We start from the raw sequence: 17,233 nt of genomic DNA on the forward strand, positions 1-17,233 counted from the left end.
GTGGACATTGCTGGTGAGGTCCATGCCTGTGGGGACATTTTCGCCTCCAGGACCATCCTCCATGAGGAGCCCAGCACAGTTATAACTATGCTGTCCCTCTTTTATTCTTTTCTTTTTTTTTTCTTAAGTTTTTTTTAAAGAGTTTCTTTTTAAGAGTTTAACTCTTTTTAAGAGTTTCTTTTTTGAGAGAGAGAAAGAGACAGAGCATGAGCAGGGGGAGGGGCAGAGAGCAAGGGAGACACAGAATCCGAAGCAGGCTCCAGGCTCTGAGCTGTCAGCACAGAGCCCGACGGGGGGCTTGAACCCACAAACTGCGAGATCATGATCTAAGCCGAAGTCGGATGCCTAACCGACTGAGCCACCCAAGGGCCCCTCTTTTATTCTTTTTTGATCAGAGTCTCAGAAAATAGAATTCCCTGGAATCCCTGTGATGGTAGGGAGCCACGGCTCACGTTCTGTGCGTGTCTAGCCAGCCATGCACATCCTGGCCCACACTGTGCTTAGATGAAATGGTATTCAAACTCTGTGTTCTCTCTAGAAAACGGCACCACAAAATCCTGGTCATCTGAAGAGGAGGCCAAAAAGCAGGCAGTGACATCATGTAACAAAAAATAGAATGGTTGGGGTTGCCTGTTAATTTAAAAATACTATTTTCGGGGCGCCTGGGTGGCTCAGTCGGTTAAACGTCCGACTTTGGCTCAGGTCATGATCTCATGGTCCGTGAGTTCGAGCCCCGCCTCGGCCTCTGGGCTGACAGCTCAGAGCCTGGAACCTGTTTCAGATTCTGTGTCTCCCTCTCTCTGACCCACCCCCGTTCATGCTCTGTCTCTCTCTGTCTCAAAAATAAATAAACGTTAAAAAAAAAATTAAAAATACTATTTTCCAGATATTTTGGATGCTTTTTGAAATTCCTGATTCCTTTTCCCATTCTGAATATCCACTTTTGTACCTGATTTCTACCTTTGAAATTGGGTTTATTTCCAGAGGGAGCCTCTCTCAGTCTTCAGAGGCTCAGTTTCCACTGGGCCAGACCTGCTGCTTTTCCCTCCTGGGGCGCCTGGGTGGCGCAGTCGGTTAAGCGTCCAGCTTCAGCCAGGTCACTATCTCGCGGTCCGTGAGTTCGAGCCCCGCGTCAGGCTCTGGGCTGATGGCTCAGAGCCTGGAGCCTGTTTCTGATTCTGTGTCTCCCTCTCTCTCTGCCCCTCCCCCGTTCATGCTCTGTCTCTCTCTGTCCCAAAAATAAATAAAAACGTTGAAAAAAAAAATTAAAAAAAAAAATTAATGGCATGATTCAGATCTGAAGGGACGCACTAAAACCTTAGGTTGAAGCGGTTGTTTTATTGATTTTCCCAAGTGCCTCTGTCATTCCTGGCTTTTCGTATTTTACCTGTTTATTTTTAGGTTCATATGTATTTACATTGGTTCTATATTTTTGTTCTATCGTTGCTTTTACCAACACTACTATTCTGTCAGAAAATAGGACCAGTAACTCCAGCTTTCTTTTGGTTTGCGCTTGCTTTTTATGTTTTCCACCCTCTTATTTCCAGCCTATTGATGTTTCTTCGTTTAAAGCGTTTTGTCTAACGGACCACCTATTGTTGAATTTTTTCTTTTAAACCCAGTTTGACACTGTCTTTTAATTGGTGAGTTTGACCCATTTACACTTATTGTGAAAGTATTTATTGTATGATTATTGCAGTTGTGATTCCTGTTATTAGTACTAATTGTACTTAACTGTTAAATCAGTACATTTTGTCACCTCATTTCATATTTTCCATTCACTGTGTAGTCTTTTGCATTTATTATTTTTTTTCTTTTCCTGTTTCCACTGGGCAGCTCTTTCAGCTGGTTTTTGTAGTATGTTTTGTTTGGGTTCTTACTGTGGCTGCCCTTGGACCCCTTCCTACTCATTTTTTGGATTGATTTCTTAACCTTATCTTGGTCTGTGTCTTCCTTCTGACCAGATAGATGTCTCAGCATTTTCTCCCCCTCCCCCTCTCCGTTGTGCTAGTGTTATCTAGAATTTTAGTTCTAGATTGTTATGTAGATTGCAGGTTGTATGTTTCTTAGTCATTGTTTTCTGGCAAAAGTAAACTCTGTCGTTATTGGTGTCTTTTTTCTCCTGTAATGTCTCCTATGTTTGGGTCTGTTTTATTTGAACACTGCCTCCAAGAGTGATTTCAAACTCTTATGTACCCCAGAATATCTTTATTACACCCTTACACTGAGATGATAACTTAATGTTTCAAGTACAAAGTCATTCTCTTTCAGTAATTAATACTTAAGTATTATTCCACTGTCTTCTGGGTTGTTGTTTTTTTTTTTTTTTTTTTTTTTTTTTTTTTTAGTGCTTACTCATTTTTTGTGTGTGAGAGAGAGACAGAGAGAGAGTGGGGAGGGGCAGAGAGGGAGACACAGAATTGGAAGCAGGCTCCAGGCTCCAAGCTGTCAGCACAGAGCCTGATGTGGGGCTCGAACTCGCGAACCATGAGATCATGACCTGAGCCAAACTCGGACGCTTAACCGACCAAGCCACCCAGGCGGCCCTCCCTTGCCTTCTTGAATGCGGAGTTGTCTCTGGGAAATCTGATGCCACCTGAAATTTGGGATTTCTTTCTCGCCCCCAGAATGCGTGGGTGCGGGCTCGCCTTCTCTGCCCTCCCTCTGCTGGTGGGCCGTCTGCTGCCCCTTTACTGAGAGTCTCACATGATGGGGTTTGGGGGTGATGGTGGGCTTCAGAGCCTACGGCCAAAAAAGAATTCTTGAAGACGTCTTTGGTGCAAAAAGGTGATTTTATTAGAGCACGGGGACAGGGCCCGTGGCAGAAAGAGCTGCACAGGGGTTGTGAAGACCGAGTGATTATATACGACGGAGTTCAGGAGGTAGAGTCAAAAGGGGGGCCTCCAGAAGGACTGCGATGTGCTAAAGAAGATGCCTAAGACACCTGAGGCCTTGCTATTGTCAAGCTGAGGTTGTTTTCCCTCCAGGAAGGCGTTAGCATTAGACCGTAGGAGGTTGTTGGAGAAACGGGTATTTGCCTCGAGTATCCGTCAACGGGCTGCAGGTTACAAAGAAATGTCATTTCACCTGCCATTTCCTTCTTGCCTTCGTTCCCCGCATCTGTGGAGGGGAAGGTGATGTTGGGGCTCCAGGAAACTGAGTCTACAGGTTTCTGGAGATGGGGTTATTGGTAAGATTGCCTTTTTCTTGTAATATATGAAGGTATTTGTAAACTGATGGAGACTCCTGGCCTGCGACTGTGATCTCTATCAGTTAACCATTGGTTTTCTGTCCTTCCCTTTGTCCTTGGGCAGCTGGGAGTGCCTGAGGAATGTCACACACATCCCCTGAGGGCAAGGGGGTGGGGCTTGCTAGCTTCTACTTTGTCCTCAGCCTGCCCCACACTCCCTCGTCATCACACAGTCTGTCTCTGGGGCTCTCACTGTCCTGTCTCCCTTTCTCAGGCCTTCCTTGAAGAAGTTTCTCCTCCACCACCCTTATCTCTGAGGGTTCCCTTACTTCTCTTCTCCTTTTGGGAGATTTCCTCTGTCAGATCTCCCCTCCCCCTCCTGCTGCTTGTTCCCTCTGGTATCATTGGGTCAATGATTATGGTATTATTCCTGACCTTCCTGAGTGGATGACTTGATGACTGTCCTCCAAGGGTGTCTGTTACTCTAGCCTTGACTCTGGTGTGCTTGGCCCTGTCCCAAGAGGTGTGGACAAGGCCCAGTTGGCCGGCTGTCCCCTGAGGATGTGAGGTATCAGGCCATGAGTCTTGAGGGGGCCAAGTCTGGTCCAGGGTTGTGGGGCCTGTTGCATCCACACGACTCCTGAAACAGAATGCTACAGGTACCAGTGACAGTCACAAGAAAGTTTATTGCAATGAGAGGCAAGGCCAACAGATCGGGACCGACACTCTCGACCAGAGTGCGGTCTGGAACAGCCGGGGTACAGAGTTTTTATAGCCGACCACATCGTCTTATCATCACCTGGGAACAGAACAAAGAAATAGTTCCCAGATGGGGGTGGAAACAGTTCAGACATGCCCTTGCCCCAATCCAATCACACTAAACCGGTTGATTTTCCTTAAACTTTTGTTCCCTTGATTGACAGGACAGGGCTGGTATCTTAATCTACAGTGTTAAAACAAAGCTGTTATTTCTTAAGGCTACAGGTTAGCCCTACACTACAACTGAACCCTTACAGGGCCGGCCAACCTGGAGTGCGGAGGGGTGAGGCCCTGGACAGGCTGAGACCCCGCCCCTCAAGACCCTCTTCCTGCCACGCCCATCACCGCCCTCTGGCTGCCCTCCCTGGCTAGCCCCTGCGTTGGGAACTAGGCTCTCTGGGGAGCATGAGTGGCCATCCTCTGGCTTTGAAGGCCAGTGTGGGAAGGAGTCGACGCCCTGTGGTGCCTGTTCTCGCTGCTCCCCACTGCCCCCCGCAGTGGCCTGGGGGTGGGAGCTGTAGTGTTGCCTCTTGCCGCCCAGGCCTCCGCCTCCGTGGTCTGAGCTTCTGTGGTCTGAGCCCACACCTGCGTGGTGGACAGAGCATTTGCTCTGCAGAGGCCCGTTCTGAGGGTTTACTCTGGTGTTTGGTTCTCGTAGCACCTCACCACATGGAGCGGTCCCTGTCCCCATTTTATGGGTGAGGAATTTGAAGCCTGAGAGGTTCAGGCACAGAGGTAGACAGTGGGGAACCAGGACTTGGGTAGTGCTCTGGTTATTTGTCATGAGAGGAATAAACCAGGCATATCATGTAAGTATCTATCATCTATCTATCTATCATCTATCTACTTATCTATCACCTATCTATCTATCTATCTATCATCTTTCTATCTATTATCTGTATTTCACAACATGCCCGGCACACAGGAATGCTCGGGAAGGACTGGGGGAGTGGGTGACATGGAGGAGGAACTCAGCCCTGCCCTGCAATCGCCATGGTCTGGAGGGTGGACAGAGAAGCAGCCGGTCATGGGACAATCATGAGGAGGGTGGAGGATGTGGGAACATGGCCCTGAGCGCAGAGGGGAGTCCCCAGGAGGGGTTCTTTCCAGGAGGAGGACGGTGGGGCTGTGACTCAGGCACAGCCTCTGACTGCTGGGGTGAGGTCAGGCTGAGATCTCCTCAGGTGACAAGGGCCTCCAGAGGCTGGCTGGAGGTGATTTCCATCTCCAGGAAGTTGCTTCTGAAGGGTGGGGAGCAGGGAAAGGGTGCAGGCGCCTGGGAGCTGCGGGGGTGGGGGGCAGTGGGAAGCATGTCCAGCCTAGCCTGGACACCACAGAGTCCAGCTCTGGAAGACAGCATGGACCCCGCTCCTCTCATTTACACAGGGGACACTGAGGCCCAGAGGGGTGGGACTTGCCGAGTGGTCAGGAGTGGGGACGACCAAGAGACACCTGTTGTATCCCCGGGTCTGTAGGGCAGTCTGCACTTCCTCCGGGGGTCCCTGGGAGGCTGGGACACCAGGACCTGGTGTCTCTTTGCCGGTCTTCCTGACTGCCATCTGGGTCCCCGGGGCAGGTCCCTGGTGGCCTCCAGAAAAATTGCTCAGTTTGTGTCCCAGGCTGCCCGCCCTGGCCCGAGGTGTCCTGGTAACTTCCCGCCTGGGGAGCACACGTCCCACCAGCCAAAGACACAATTCTAGAAGCGGGGTTTCCAAGTAAAAGGAACATCATACCTTAATGACGTTTTAATCTTTGCCAACGTAGGGGGTGGCGGGTTATTTAGTTTCTGCTGATATTTCACTGATAACTAGCAATTTGAATGGTCTCCTATGTTCATCACTCATTTTTGCTCTTTGCTCATTTTTCTCTGAATGTTTGTTTTCTTTCCATTAATTGATAAGGATCTTCATAAATTAAGCATATTAACCTTCGTTCGGTAATCTTTCTCCCCCCCAAGTTTGTAGATGCTTGTCACGTATTTATGCGTGTAGGGTTTTTATAGAGCGAGGTTTTCGACCAGTATAGTCAACCATATTAAGTGTTGTCTTTCCAACTCTGATGGGGGTTTGAGGGCACAGGACCAGGCGGGGGGGGGGGGGGGGGCAGCACGGTCTGCTGTTTCTCAGCTCAGAGTCTAAGAGGACACGTCACGGTTCGCACCCACGCTGGGGGTGCCTTGTTTCCCACCCGAGAGCAAACATAGATACCCAAGTTCCCATCGCCCCCCAACACGAGGGCACGTAGGGAAGGGCTCTTAGTTAAGACCCCGAGTCACTGCTGCCGGGCCCCTCCTCCACCCCCACCTCATTGTGTGATGGAGGCAGGTGAGGCCAGGTGAAGGGGGCTGAGGGGGTGGGTGAGGGCCCTGGTTGATCTGCCCCTTCTGCAGCCCACCCAGGGTGACAGGGGCCCCCTTGGGCCTGGAGTGGGGAAGGGCCCCCTTGCTCATGTCCTTCCTCAAGGTGTCACACAGAATCACACAGGCTGAAGTCCCAGAAGGTGTTTGGGGAGGGTGTCAGCCCCTCCTGGGCTGTCAGCTGGTTGAGAATAGATGCTGGAGCCGGGGACGGGGGGGAAGAAGTGCTTTATTTCAGGGGCTGGGCGACCCCTCCCTCTTGCCCCTCTCCCAGGCCCAAGGCCCAAGTCCATCCTGCAGAGGAGCCCCCCCTCCCCCCCGCCGTTTGAGGGCAAGGGCAGCACGCAGCAGGTCAGAGAGGCTTCCTCCCTGGTGGCCCCGAGGTGCCAGAACTAGCAGAGCAGGGCAGCCCGCAAGGCAGGAAGTAAGCAAGGAAGGCCTCCTGGAGGAGGTGCCGGGAGCCCGACGGCCGCAGGGATCTGCCTGAGCGACCTCTCCGGGTCAGGCGGCCCTCCGCGAGCTGCACCTAGGCAGCCTGGGGGGCCCGCGGGGCTCACTGGTACACGTTGGGGATGGACACCGTGTTCCGGTTGCCACAGGACATGTCCTCGTACACCACGCACGCCGGGTTCTTATCCTTCAGGCGGCAGAGTTTCTTGATCTGAAAGACAAGCCCCTCCTCTCTGTCCGGGGTCCTGCTCGCTCTGGGGCGTCCCCCGTCTCCAGTGCGCACCCCCTTCGGGGGCTGTTTGACTGACCCTGGAGATGCCGCTGGGCTTCCAGGCATGAGGCCAGCTCCCAAGGCGCCCCCGCCAGCCCCCCAGGCCCCTGGAGCTGCCCCAGGCCGGGGGGTGGGGGGGCAGTGGACCTTGCTTCAGAGGCCTGGGGAGGGGGGGCGCTGTCCCAAGGTGCGGACGGGGCAAAGGCGCGCCGGCCGCGAAGAGCTGAGTGACCAGGGCAGAGCTGACCCCTTCCTGGCACCTGGCACCCCTGATGTGCACTTTCACACCTGCCCACGCTGATAACCCTCAGGCTCACACACACACACTGCACGCACACCAGTGCTCACCCGTGTGCACACACACTCGCGCTCACACGCGTGCCCGCCTGTCTCTCTGAGCCTCTCCCCCCGCCCTCCTCTTACGGCTGTGTTTTCCTCCTGGGCCCACGCCCGTCCCTGCTCGTGGTCCCGTTCTTGGCCCACCCCCCCCACCCCCCACCTTGGACCCTGCCGTCTAAGCCCTCGGGCCTCCCAGGGACCCTGGTGGACGGGCTGCAGGGTCCTGGGGTTTCCCTGGGGCTTCTCAGAGGAGCCAGCTGACAGCGACACAGGTGAAAGCCGGGGGTTCACACTGACCTGTGTCCTCCTCAGCACACACGTCGCCCCCAGCGCCAGCCCGATGAAGAAGCAGCCCATCGCCAGGGCCACAGGGAAGGAAAACCGTATCAGCGGGGCCTCCCGGCTCGTGTCCGCTGCCTCGGGCGGCTTGTCTGAGGAAGGAGTGGAGAGCCGCACTGGGCGGGCGGCGGGCTTCGAGATCCAGAGAGCCTTCGGGGCTCACGGAGGGGCTCTGGGGTGGGGGGATGGGCAACCCGGGGCCTTCCTGGAGGCAGTGGGCTCACGCCGGAAGGAATAACTCACGCCAGCGGGGAAAGGCCCCCAGACGAAGGGGGGGGGGGCCAGGTCTAACCGGCAGGCAGGGGAAGTGGGTCCTGGGGTAGGCACGTCCCCTACCTGTCACCACGACCAAGGTGCCGGGGCCCCAGACCTCGTCCTTCGCGACCGCCTGGCAGGCATAAGCCCCGGTGTCGGCCGGCTGCAGGCGGTGCACGGTGACCGTCAGGTTGTGCTGCCGCCCCGAGAAGACAATGCGTCCCCGAAACTGCTCATCCACCGTGGGCTCCTTCTGGTCTTCGTAGTAAATCACACTGCTAGGCCTCGGCCACCTCTGCTTCAGGTAGACCCCGAACAGGGACCCGCTGGTGGAGCAGGTGATGTCGACGGAGCCCCCCTCGGGGGCAATCGCGTAGGGGGGGTACTGCCGCACCTCTGCAGGAAGGACCCCCTGCTGTCACCGCTGGCCTGGCCAGAAGGGCAGGGACCCTCCTCACTGCAGGGGATGCTGGAGGGACAGAGGTGCCCCCGGGGCAGCCCATGGCTGTCATGTCACCACAGCCAGGCATCTTGCCCCGGAGCAGCTCCGGGGTAACTGCACCCCCGTGGCTGTCCTCGAGGGCTGAAGGGGCCCCGGGGGGCTGGGCTGCCTGTGACCTCTCCCCACACAGGGGCCCAGGGGACCTTTGGGCCTTGGGCAGCTCCGACCGCATCTCCTGTCCCTACGCCTTCTCCCTCTCTTGACTGACAGTGGAGACAGCAAAGAGACTGTCCCGTCTCCTTCTCTCTTTCCTTTCTGGCTGCCTCAGTTTCCCCATCACTTCCAGGCACCTAGACCTGGTGGCATCTTTGCTTTTCTGTGGGACACCCAGAAATGTCCCCATCTGTGCAGCTGGGGCCCAGCAGGACCAGCTTCCTGGTGCAAACACGAGCCGTTTTGAAGTAATCCAAACATCAGTTTCTCAGCAAACTAAATTCTGGAGATTCTTTTTTTTTTCTACTGGGTCTCCCCACCCTGCCGTGTGTGCCGGATCTTTCCATCCTATTGCAGAACTTTGCACATGTATCTGTTTTAAAAGCAAACTAGTAGACAAAATCCCCCCATAACAAAGGCAGCCTTGCTAATTACGAAAAAGAGAATCCCCAAGACATTTAGGTAAAGAAAAAGACCAAAGCCTCGGTGATTCTGCCCCGAGACGGCACCAACAGTGGGGTGGGGGGCTCGGTGGGGAGGTCATGCTCAGCGTCCCCAGACCACCCCCTTCCCAGGAAGGAGCATCCCCAGGTGGGGGGTACTGAGCCTTCTGGGGGCGGGGGGAGCGCAGTGGGAGACGCAGGGAGGGCTTACCTTGGGTGGCCAGGGCCCTGAGCAGGGTGCAGACCAGCGTAAGGAGCTCAAAGAGCAGTGGGAACTCTGGGGCCATGCTTGCCGCCGCCGTGCCCACCACAGACCCGGCGACAAGGGAAAGGCAGGGCCCCCTCTCTCGGCTCTCTTCCTGTCTGCGGCACCCAACTGCCTGCCACCACCTCTGAGGCACCGCCTCAAAAGCCCCAATGCCAGGCCAGGAGGCTGTGACTGGTGGTCCAGGCATTCTGGGAGGGCTTTCTGGAGGCGGCGCCATGGGCAAGGGGAGGTGCTGAGAGCCGGGCTGGGAGGGGCGGTCCTTACTCCCTTCCCCCTTCGGCACTGTCCTGCTGAGTGAAACAGGTGACAGACAACTGGTCACCCACTCCTGTCTCCGCAGGCTCGGGGTTCAGGGCAGGAGCAGGGGAAAGCCAAGGGGGTGCCCTGGGTGGGTTGGGGTTCAGGCTCCAATTGCCCTGGTCACTTTTTTCTTTTTTTTTTAAAGTGTATTTATTTATTTGAGAGAGAGAGAGAGAGAGAGAGAGAGAGAGAGGACCTATGTGCAACGGCAGAGGAGGGGAAGAGAGAGGGAGAGAGAATCCCATAGAGAAACCCTTGAAAATACAAGCAGCAAGGAGGAAATGAACACAAAGACCCGGACCCAGAATTTCCTTGTAGGTCTGGGCCCCAGTCAAGGCGCCACGCAGGGCCCTCCTCCATGTGGGGTTCTCCGCAGTGAGGGAGGAAGACGAATATCTGCTTCTTTTGAATGTTCTAGGACTTTTTAGTGCCTGAAGACAGGAGGCAGCTTCTTTTAGACTTGTTTTCCCCACTTAAAAAATGTGTATTTCCCAGGTCATTTCATGGCTTCTCGATTGGTTTGTTTTATTCATCTTAAGGATTGGCGTCATGGGTGTTTTCCAAAGCACTGAACGTGTACTTTGGAAAAAGCCTGTATGTCCCTCTTAAGAACACACTGAATGGAGTCATACAGTTGTGATTAGAAAGACATCTGACATTGGGGCGCCTGGGTGGCGCAGTCGGTTAAGCGTCCGACTTCAGCCAGGTCACGATCTCGCGGTCCGGGAGTTCGAGCCCCGCGTCAGGCTCTGGGCTGATGGCTCGGAGCCTGGAGCCTGTTTCCGATTCTGTGTCTCCCTCTCTCTCTGCCCCTCCCCCATTCATGCTCTGTCTCTCTCTGTCCCAAAAATAAATAAAAAATGTTGAAAAAAAAAAAATTAAAAAATAAAAAAAAGAAAGACATCTGACATAAAGGGGTTTGGGGTGGGGAAGGGTCAGCAGGGGGGCGGTGGGGGAGGGGCCCTGTGGCTGGGGGGGAGAGAAGGGGGGAGCCATGTGCCAGGCTGAGCCGCCACCTGTCGCCAGCCCCCACTGGCGAGCCCCCTAGTGGTGGAGGCGGGGCCGGCTCCCCACCTCAGGCCTCTATGCCCTCAGCTTGACCCCAGGACTGCCGGCAGGACGGTCCCCCAAAGCTGTTCTTGCTCGTGGTCAAAGCCAGGGGTGTGCCCAAGATCAACCTGAGACCCAAAGCGGGGTGCCTCCGAGGCTACAGCAGCCCCTTGTGCACCCGAGGCCGGAAGTACACCCCCAACCCCACCCCACCGGCCCTGATGGGGCAGAGGAGGGAGAGGTCCTCTGAGGTCGAATGTTTTGGAGCTTGAGATTTTTCCCATCTTTGACCACAGAGTCGGGGAGCCCAGAGAGCTGCCGGGGGCCCAGGTGGAGAAGAGCCTGCGGCTGGGGTGGGGAGCCAGAGAAGCGACCTGGGGCCACCCTCCGCCCGGGGAAGGGAGCTGGCCCCTGGGCCGTAGGGCCGAGCAGGTGTCCTGGGCCAGCAGACAGGGACGGGGGCCTGCGCCTGTCTGCCACCTCTGTGAGGTGCACGGGCTTCTGTCAACCAGATGGGTGTGGGACACGCGGGGCTCCGTCGCTGGGGGGTGAGTTTCGGTGCCGGTGGCCTCAGACCCCTGGGGGCTTCAAGTACAGGGGACTGTGCCGTCGGCGCCAGACTAACACGGTGACCACCAGGATGGCGAGGGCGAAACTGACACCGGTGACCACGAGCACCACCTGGAACTGGCGTTCGGCCCACCCCGGGCACGGCATCTGCAGGCCTGTGGGAGCGGGCGGGGACGTCACTTATTCTCCCGCCAGGAGTGCACCCTCAAGGGGGACACCACCCTTGTAGGCAGGAGGTGGCATGGGTGCCAGGCCCAGAGGGCGGGGACAGCCCGGGGGATCCGAGGGGGCTCCCCAGGCGCAGGTAAGAACACTTACCGCAGGAAGAGGTGAGGGGTAGGACTCCTGTCTGGTTCAGGTCCTGGGCCTCTGCGCCTGATGCTGCCCCCCCCAGCCCCAAGTATCAGATGAGTCCAGGAGGGGCCGGCCGGGCTGGGGGCACCGTTCCCAGACCCCTCACCGCCCCTGTCCCCAGAGCTCAGGTGGCTGTGATCGGATCCGAGCCGGCTAGGGGTGCGGTGCCCTGCGAACTTTGAGCAACGTGAGGAGAGGGAGTGGAACAGGGTTGGGGGGGCAGGGGCGGTGTTGGGAAGGGGGTGGTGGGAGAGGAGGGTCTGGTCTGGCTGGAGAAGCGGAGGGATCGGGGGCCCCACCTGCTCCCTGGACAGGGCAGCCCCCCAACACCGAGCCCCCTTCAGGATCAGGTGCCCAGTGCCTTTGGGGGCAGGGGCTTGTGTTGTTTCACTTTGTTTTGTTGGAACCTTGGCCTGCCCTTCCCGGGCCGCCCCCCCCCCCCCCCCGCCCCGGGAAGAGAGCTGCTCCTCCCCTGAACTGCCCTCCCAAACAGGAGCACAGCCCTCCTGAAAGGGAGCATAGCCCTCCTGAAGGGGAGCACAGCTCACCTAAAACGTTCAGCGTGGTGACTTTATTATTCCTCTGCCGACCTTCGAGATGCCACTTGTAACGCCCAGCCTGGGCATCGCTCGCCTTCGGAATCACCAGCTGTGCCACACCTCTGCATACCTGCAGCTGCCACTCACCCCGGCAGAAGCAGCCTGGGGGCGTCACCCTGAAGAGGGGCTGGGAATCCTCCCCAAGGGCAACCAGGTCGACGGTGATGCCCAAGAAGGGGTTGGAGATGTTGCAGGACATCACGGCCCGCTCACCCCTCGACACGGAAACCACGCCTTCGGTGCAGGAGGGGTTGTCCCAGCCTGTGAGCAGGGGACAGGTCACACGTGGGTCACGGCTGGGCCTCAGGACGTTCCTGACCACCCTCCCGGGGGCCGGTGGGGGGCAGTCAGTGACGGGACAGGGCCCCTGGGGACACGGGAGCCCTGCTCGGGGCAGAGGACACATCGAAGAGCGAAGAGCGGTCTCAAGTGGGAAAACAAGACAGGGACGAAAACGAGGGGAGGGCCATGTGGGTGCTGAGTCACCTGGCCTGAGGCATCCTGTCCTGGCGGGGCAGATTCGGGGGGAGGGGGAGGCAGGTGTCACTGCTCTGCCGACTCACCTGAGTGTTGGGAAGTGGTGGCCCTGTGCAAGGCTGCCTCCGTGTCCCCTGGGGCCCGCCTCGGCGTCCCCAGCTCCTGGGCCAGGAGCGCGCAGTCGGCACACTCCTCTCCACAAGGAAGGTCCCCAGCTCCTGCGGGACACCCGCCCAGCCATGTTGGACCCCCAGCTGCCCCACCCCTGCCGGCGGTGCAACCAGCCCACAATCTGGGGAAGGCTGAGTCCCGGAATGAACTCACTCGTCGCCGGCCTCACCCTGCTATCTGGTGAACTCTGACCCCGGGGGCCCCAAGTGCCAGCACAGGGCGATGAGCCAGGCCCCCCATCCCGCCACGCCAGTTCCCTCTAGGGACCGGACACAGATGGACAGACAGCAGAGGGTGACGCGCCGTTAACCGAGTACAACACGGCGTGGCGGGTGCCATGTGTGGGCGTGTGCCCGGGGCCTCGGGTGCCCACAAGAGAGAGGGTATGTGAGGTGGGAGTTCGTGCGAGGCAGGCACGTTCGGGGCCAGCGGGGTCCTCACGGGCCACGGTCACAGGTGTGTACCTCGTGAGGGCAGCTAGGCCAAGGGAGAGGACGAGGGAGCCAGCAGAAAACCCCCCGTGTCCCAGCGGGGGCTAGTGGGGCCTCCGCAAGCGTGTCCGTGGCGGGAACCCGACTGGAAAACCCCTGCTGCCCCCTCAGTCGTCAGAGTGCTTGCCCCAGAAGGGTTGGAAAATGCTTTCTCTCCATCTTTACAAAACCACCAAAGGGCTGCATAGACACAGGCCTGTGATAAATATTCGAACAACTGGAAAGGCCCCCCCCACACACACCGACAGAGAGGCTGCTGGGTTGTGGGGGGAGCCCAGGCCGGGAGCCCAGGTTGCAGGAATAATCACCATGCCCACATGGGGGGCTGACTCGAGGACCGTCAAGGGAACAGGGGGCGGCCGGGGATTCTGTTTCACGGGTGTGGGATGTGCCTGGGGCCCGGCCTCTTTGATGAGCCCCTTCCGGTGATTTCGCCGCACAGCCCTGACCTAGGGTCGTGGGGTGGGACTCGCTGGGAGGTCCCGCAGGACCCACGGCTCCGAGTCTGCAGGGCCGCCCGTGTCCCGAGAGTCTGCATTTCTAACGAGCTCCCAGGTGGTAACGGAGCTGCTGGCCCAAGGGGGGATCGGGGACCAGAGCAGGGACAGAAAATCCTCACCCCGCCGTCCCTCCTCTGGTCATAGCACTTGCCGCTCACTGAGCAGGGCGCTCTTTCCCTGGAAACTGGACAGGCTCTCGGACATCTGCCCAGTGCTCTGACGGTCGTCACTGGGTGCTGGGGCGGGCAACCACTGTGTGCTGTCCGTGGAGCGTGGAGCGGGGGAGGGCTTGGCTCATCCCATTACGGCCCAGGGGCGCTCGCCTCGGGGGTAGGTCACCACCTGGGCCTGACGGAGATCTGCTCCCCCCGCCCCTGCCAGGCCCCCCAGGAGACGGGATCCTGAGACTTACTTCCATCCTGAGCACTCAGGGCGGTGGCCGGGAGGATGGGCCAGAGCATCCTGGTAACCAGGAGGAGGAAGGTCAAGGACAGCATGGCAGGCAGCACAGGGAGGCAGGGAACCTCATTGGTTCTTGGGACACTCCCTAGAGGAAGGAAAGACACGGGGTCAGAGGTCTCTCGGGCTGCAGCCTGGCCAGGGACAGACAGATGCCACTGTGCCCCGATGCCAGAGCCCCTGCCTGAGTCTTCTCCACGCAGCCTGCCTTTCTCTGTACCCTTATCACACATGCAGTGCTGGCCACGGTCACACATGCGAGCAACACGGACAAGCCAGGAGGGAAGTCACCGGGAGACAGTCCTGCTGTCACCGTCATAATTATAACAAAATGTGCAATCCTGCCCAGTCGTGTCCCTGCGGAAACGGGTGATGCCGTGGAGAGTCCCGAGACCGCTTCCGACGCCCCTGCCCTCCCCACCCTTGTGCTTTCCGTGGCTGGGTGCGGCCGCTTCCTTTTGGGAGCCCCTCAGGGGGCGTGCTCTCGTCAACAAGGGCCCAAGGAGCCCTCCCGTGGGACCGGCACGTCCCCATTGGTACGCGGGGCTCACATGTCCCATCATGCCGGTGCCCACAGTGGACACTCCTGGCCTCCATCAAATGTGACCTTTTTCCTGATTAGTTTAAACTGTTTAAAAGTACTTATGTATTTAAAGGTTTTATTTTTGAGTAATCTCTACACCCGACGTGGGGCTCGAACTCACAACCCCAAGATCAAGAGTCACACGGTCCACTGGCCGAGCCAGCCATGTGCCCCCAGTTAAAAGTATGTTAAGGGCCACGTGGGTGGCTCAGTCGGTTGAGCGTCCGACTTTGGCTCAGGTCATGATCTCACGGCTCCCCGCGTGGGGCTCACTGCTGTCAGTGCAGAGCCCGCTTCGGATCCCCGGTCTCTCTCTCTGCCCCTCTGCCGCTTGCGTTCTGTCTCTCAAAAATGAATAAACGTTATGGGGCGCCTGGGTGGCGCAGTCGGTTAAGTGTCCGACTTCAGCCAGGTCACGATCTCGCGGTCCGTGAGTTCGAGCCCTGCGTTGGGCTCTGGGCTGATGGCTCAGAGCCTGGAGCCTGTTTCCGATTCTGTGTCTTCCTCTCTCTCTGCCCCTCCCCCTTCATGCCCTGTCTCCCTCTGTCCCAAAAATAAATAAACGTTGAAAAAAAAAATTTAAAAAAAAAATGAATAAACGTTAAAAAAAAAAAGTATTTTAACATCGCTTGCCAGAGTATTTGTTGACCTTTTGATTTAAAAAAATAGACTTTCTGATTTGTCTTTGAGCGGTTTTAGGGTTACAGAGAAATGGGCAGGACACACAGAGTTCACGTGTTAGTGTCACGTGTACTTTTTACAACCAGTGAGCCAAACGCTGTCTCGCACTTTGCGAACTTCAGGGCTCACTCATGTGCTGAGTATAAGGTGGGTCACCCATCGTCATGACCTGTACAGAGCTGTCTCTTGGTGGGGGGGGACCCTGTCACTGGTGTGCCCATGGGCCCAGGGCTGGCCCGAGCTGGCTTGTCCTCCACAGAGGCAGACAAGGAGAAACAGACAGAAGGCCAGGTTGATGGACGGATGCTCCTTCTCTCTCCATCCACACAGGGTTCTGGGGTCCTGGCCGTGGAGGCTGCTTTCAGGAAACAGGCTTGAGGGACGGGATACAGAAAAGACCACAGCAACCACACGGTTGAATTCAGACCTGCCCGCCAGGCGACCCGCCCCGAAATATCCACAGGCTCCAACTGACCAATGGACTAGGCACAGTTACCAAAAGAGAGAGAATTCCATACGTCACCATACCTCCTCACCTTCCACCTTTTTATTTATTTATTTATTTATTTATTTATTTATTTATTGAGGGAGGGAGGGAGAGAGGGAGAGAGAGAGAGAGAGAGAGAGAGAGAGAGAGAGAGAGAATTCCAAGCAGGCTCCTCGCCGAGTGCAGGGCACAGAGCTGGACTCAGGGCTCAATCTCACAACCACAAGATCATGACCGAAGTGGAAATCAAGAGTTGGACGCTTAAGCGACTAAGCCACCCAGGCGCCCCTCACCTTCCCCCTTTAAAAGCAGTCCCTTGGGGCGCCTGGATGGCTCAGTCGGTTAAGCGGCCAACTTCGGCTCAGGTCATGATCTCACGGTCTGTGAGTTCGAGCCCCGCGTCGGGCTCTGTGCTTACAGCTTAGAGCCTGGAGCCTGTTTCAGATTCTGTGTCTCCCTCTCTCTGACCCTCCCCCATTCATGCTCTGTCTCTCTCTGTCTCAAAAATAAATAAACGTTGAAAAAAAAATAAAAAAAAAAATAAATAAAATAAAAGCAGTCCCTTCCCGCTGCCTGGCGGCAGACAGCCTCTCCTCTGCGGTCCTGCCCTGACCGCTGCTCCCCTGTGGTGTATGCAGGAAACTTCCATCTCCTTTGTTCTGCCTCGAGTGAACTCTTCCCCCCTTCCCGACCAGCCACCCACTTCCAGCTGATGTTGCCCACATTTGGGGGCCCATACGGGGAGACTTTGTGCCCCCCACATTTGGGGGAACCTTGCATGAGGAGACTTTGCCGGTCCAGGACTCTCCCTGGATTTCTCAGGGTTCTCTCGGGACTTTCCCTGGTGGATGGACTCTAGGTCCTTGGGGAACTGACCACCTGTGGCCGAGGCTACCCCTTGATGAGGATCCGAACCCCCAGAGGAACCAACCGGACCTCCCCCACCTTGCCTGAAAGGGAGAAGGGTTTCCTTTTGCCCTTTGGAGGGACCTTTCCCTTCCTCTCCTTGTTCCTCTAGGCCTTTGGCAGCCTGATCCTAAGACGGCCCAGACAACCGAAGGCCTCAGGGCAGCGGGGGAGGGGGCCCTAAGTGGCCTGAAGGTCTGAGGGCGAACAAGCCGACCTGCCCGGGCCCACGAGGGCAAAGGGCCACTTCCTCTGCTTTCTCACTCTGTCCCACAGGTCT

At 57.0% G+C, this 17,233-nt stretch overlaps 1 protein-coding gene across 2 annotated transcripts; it reads right to left on the minus strand.

The window, feature by feature from the left end:
• Positions 1 to 6,517: 6,517 nt before the first annotated feature.
• Positions 6,518 to 10,277, minus strand: CD7 (CD7 molecule). 2 transcript variants are annotated; one of them, XM_019816886.3, is made up of 4 exons: positions 9,269 to 10,277; positions 8,041 to 8,355; positions 7,663 to 7,820; positions 6,518 to 6,966 (listed from the first exon to the last, which is right to left on the minus strand). In XM_019816886.3, the coding sequence occupies exons 1-4, from the start codon at positions 9,540 to 9,542 to the stop codon at positions 6,859 to 6,861; spliced, it is 855 nt and encodes a 284-aa protein (XP_019672445.2). In that variant the 5' UTR covers positions 9,543 to 10,277; the 3' UTR covers positions 6,518 to 6,858.
• Positions 10,278 to 17,233: the final 6,956 nt, after the last annotated feature.

This window comes from Felis catus, chromosome E1 (assembly GCF_018350175.1).
Source record: "Felis catus isolate Fca126 chromosome E1, F.catus_Fca126_mat1.0, whole genome shotgun sequence".
In the NCBI taxonomy this organism is placed as follows: domain Eukaryota; kingdom Metazoa; phylum Chordata; class Mammalia; order Carnivora; family Felidae; genus Felis; species Felis catus.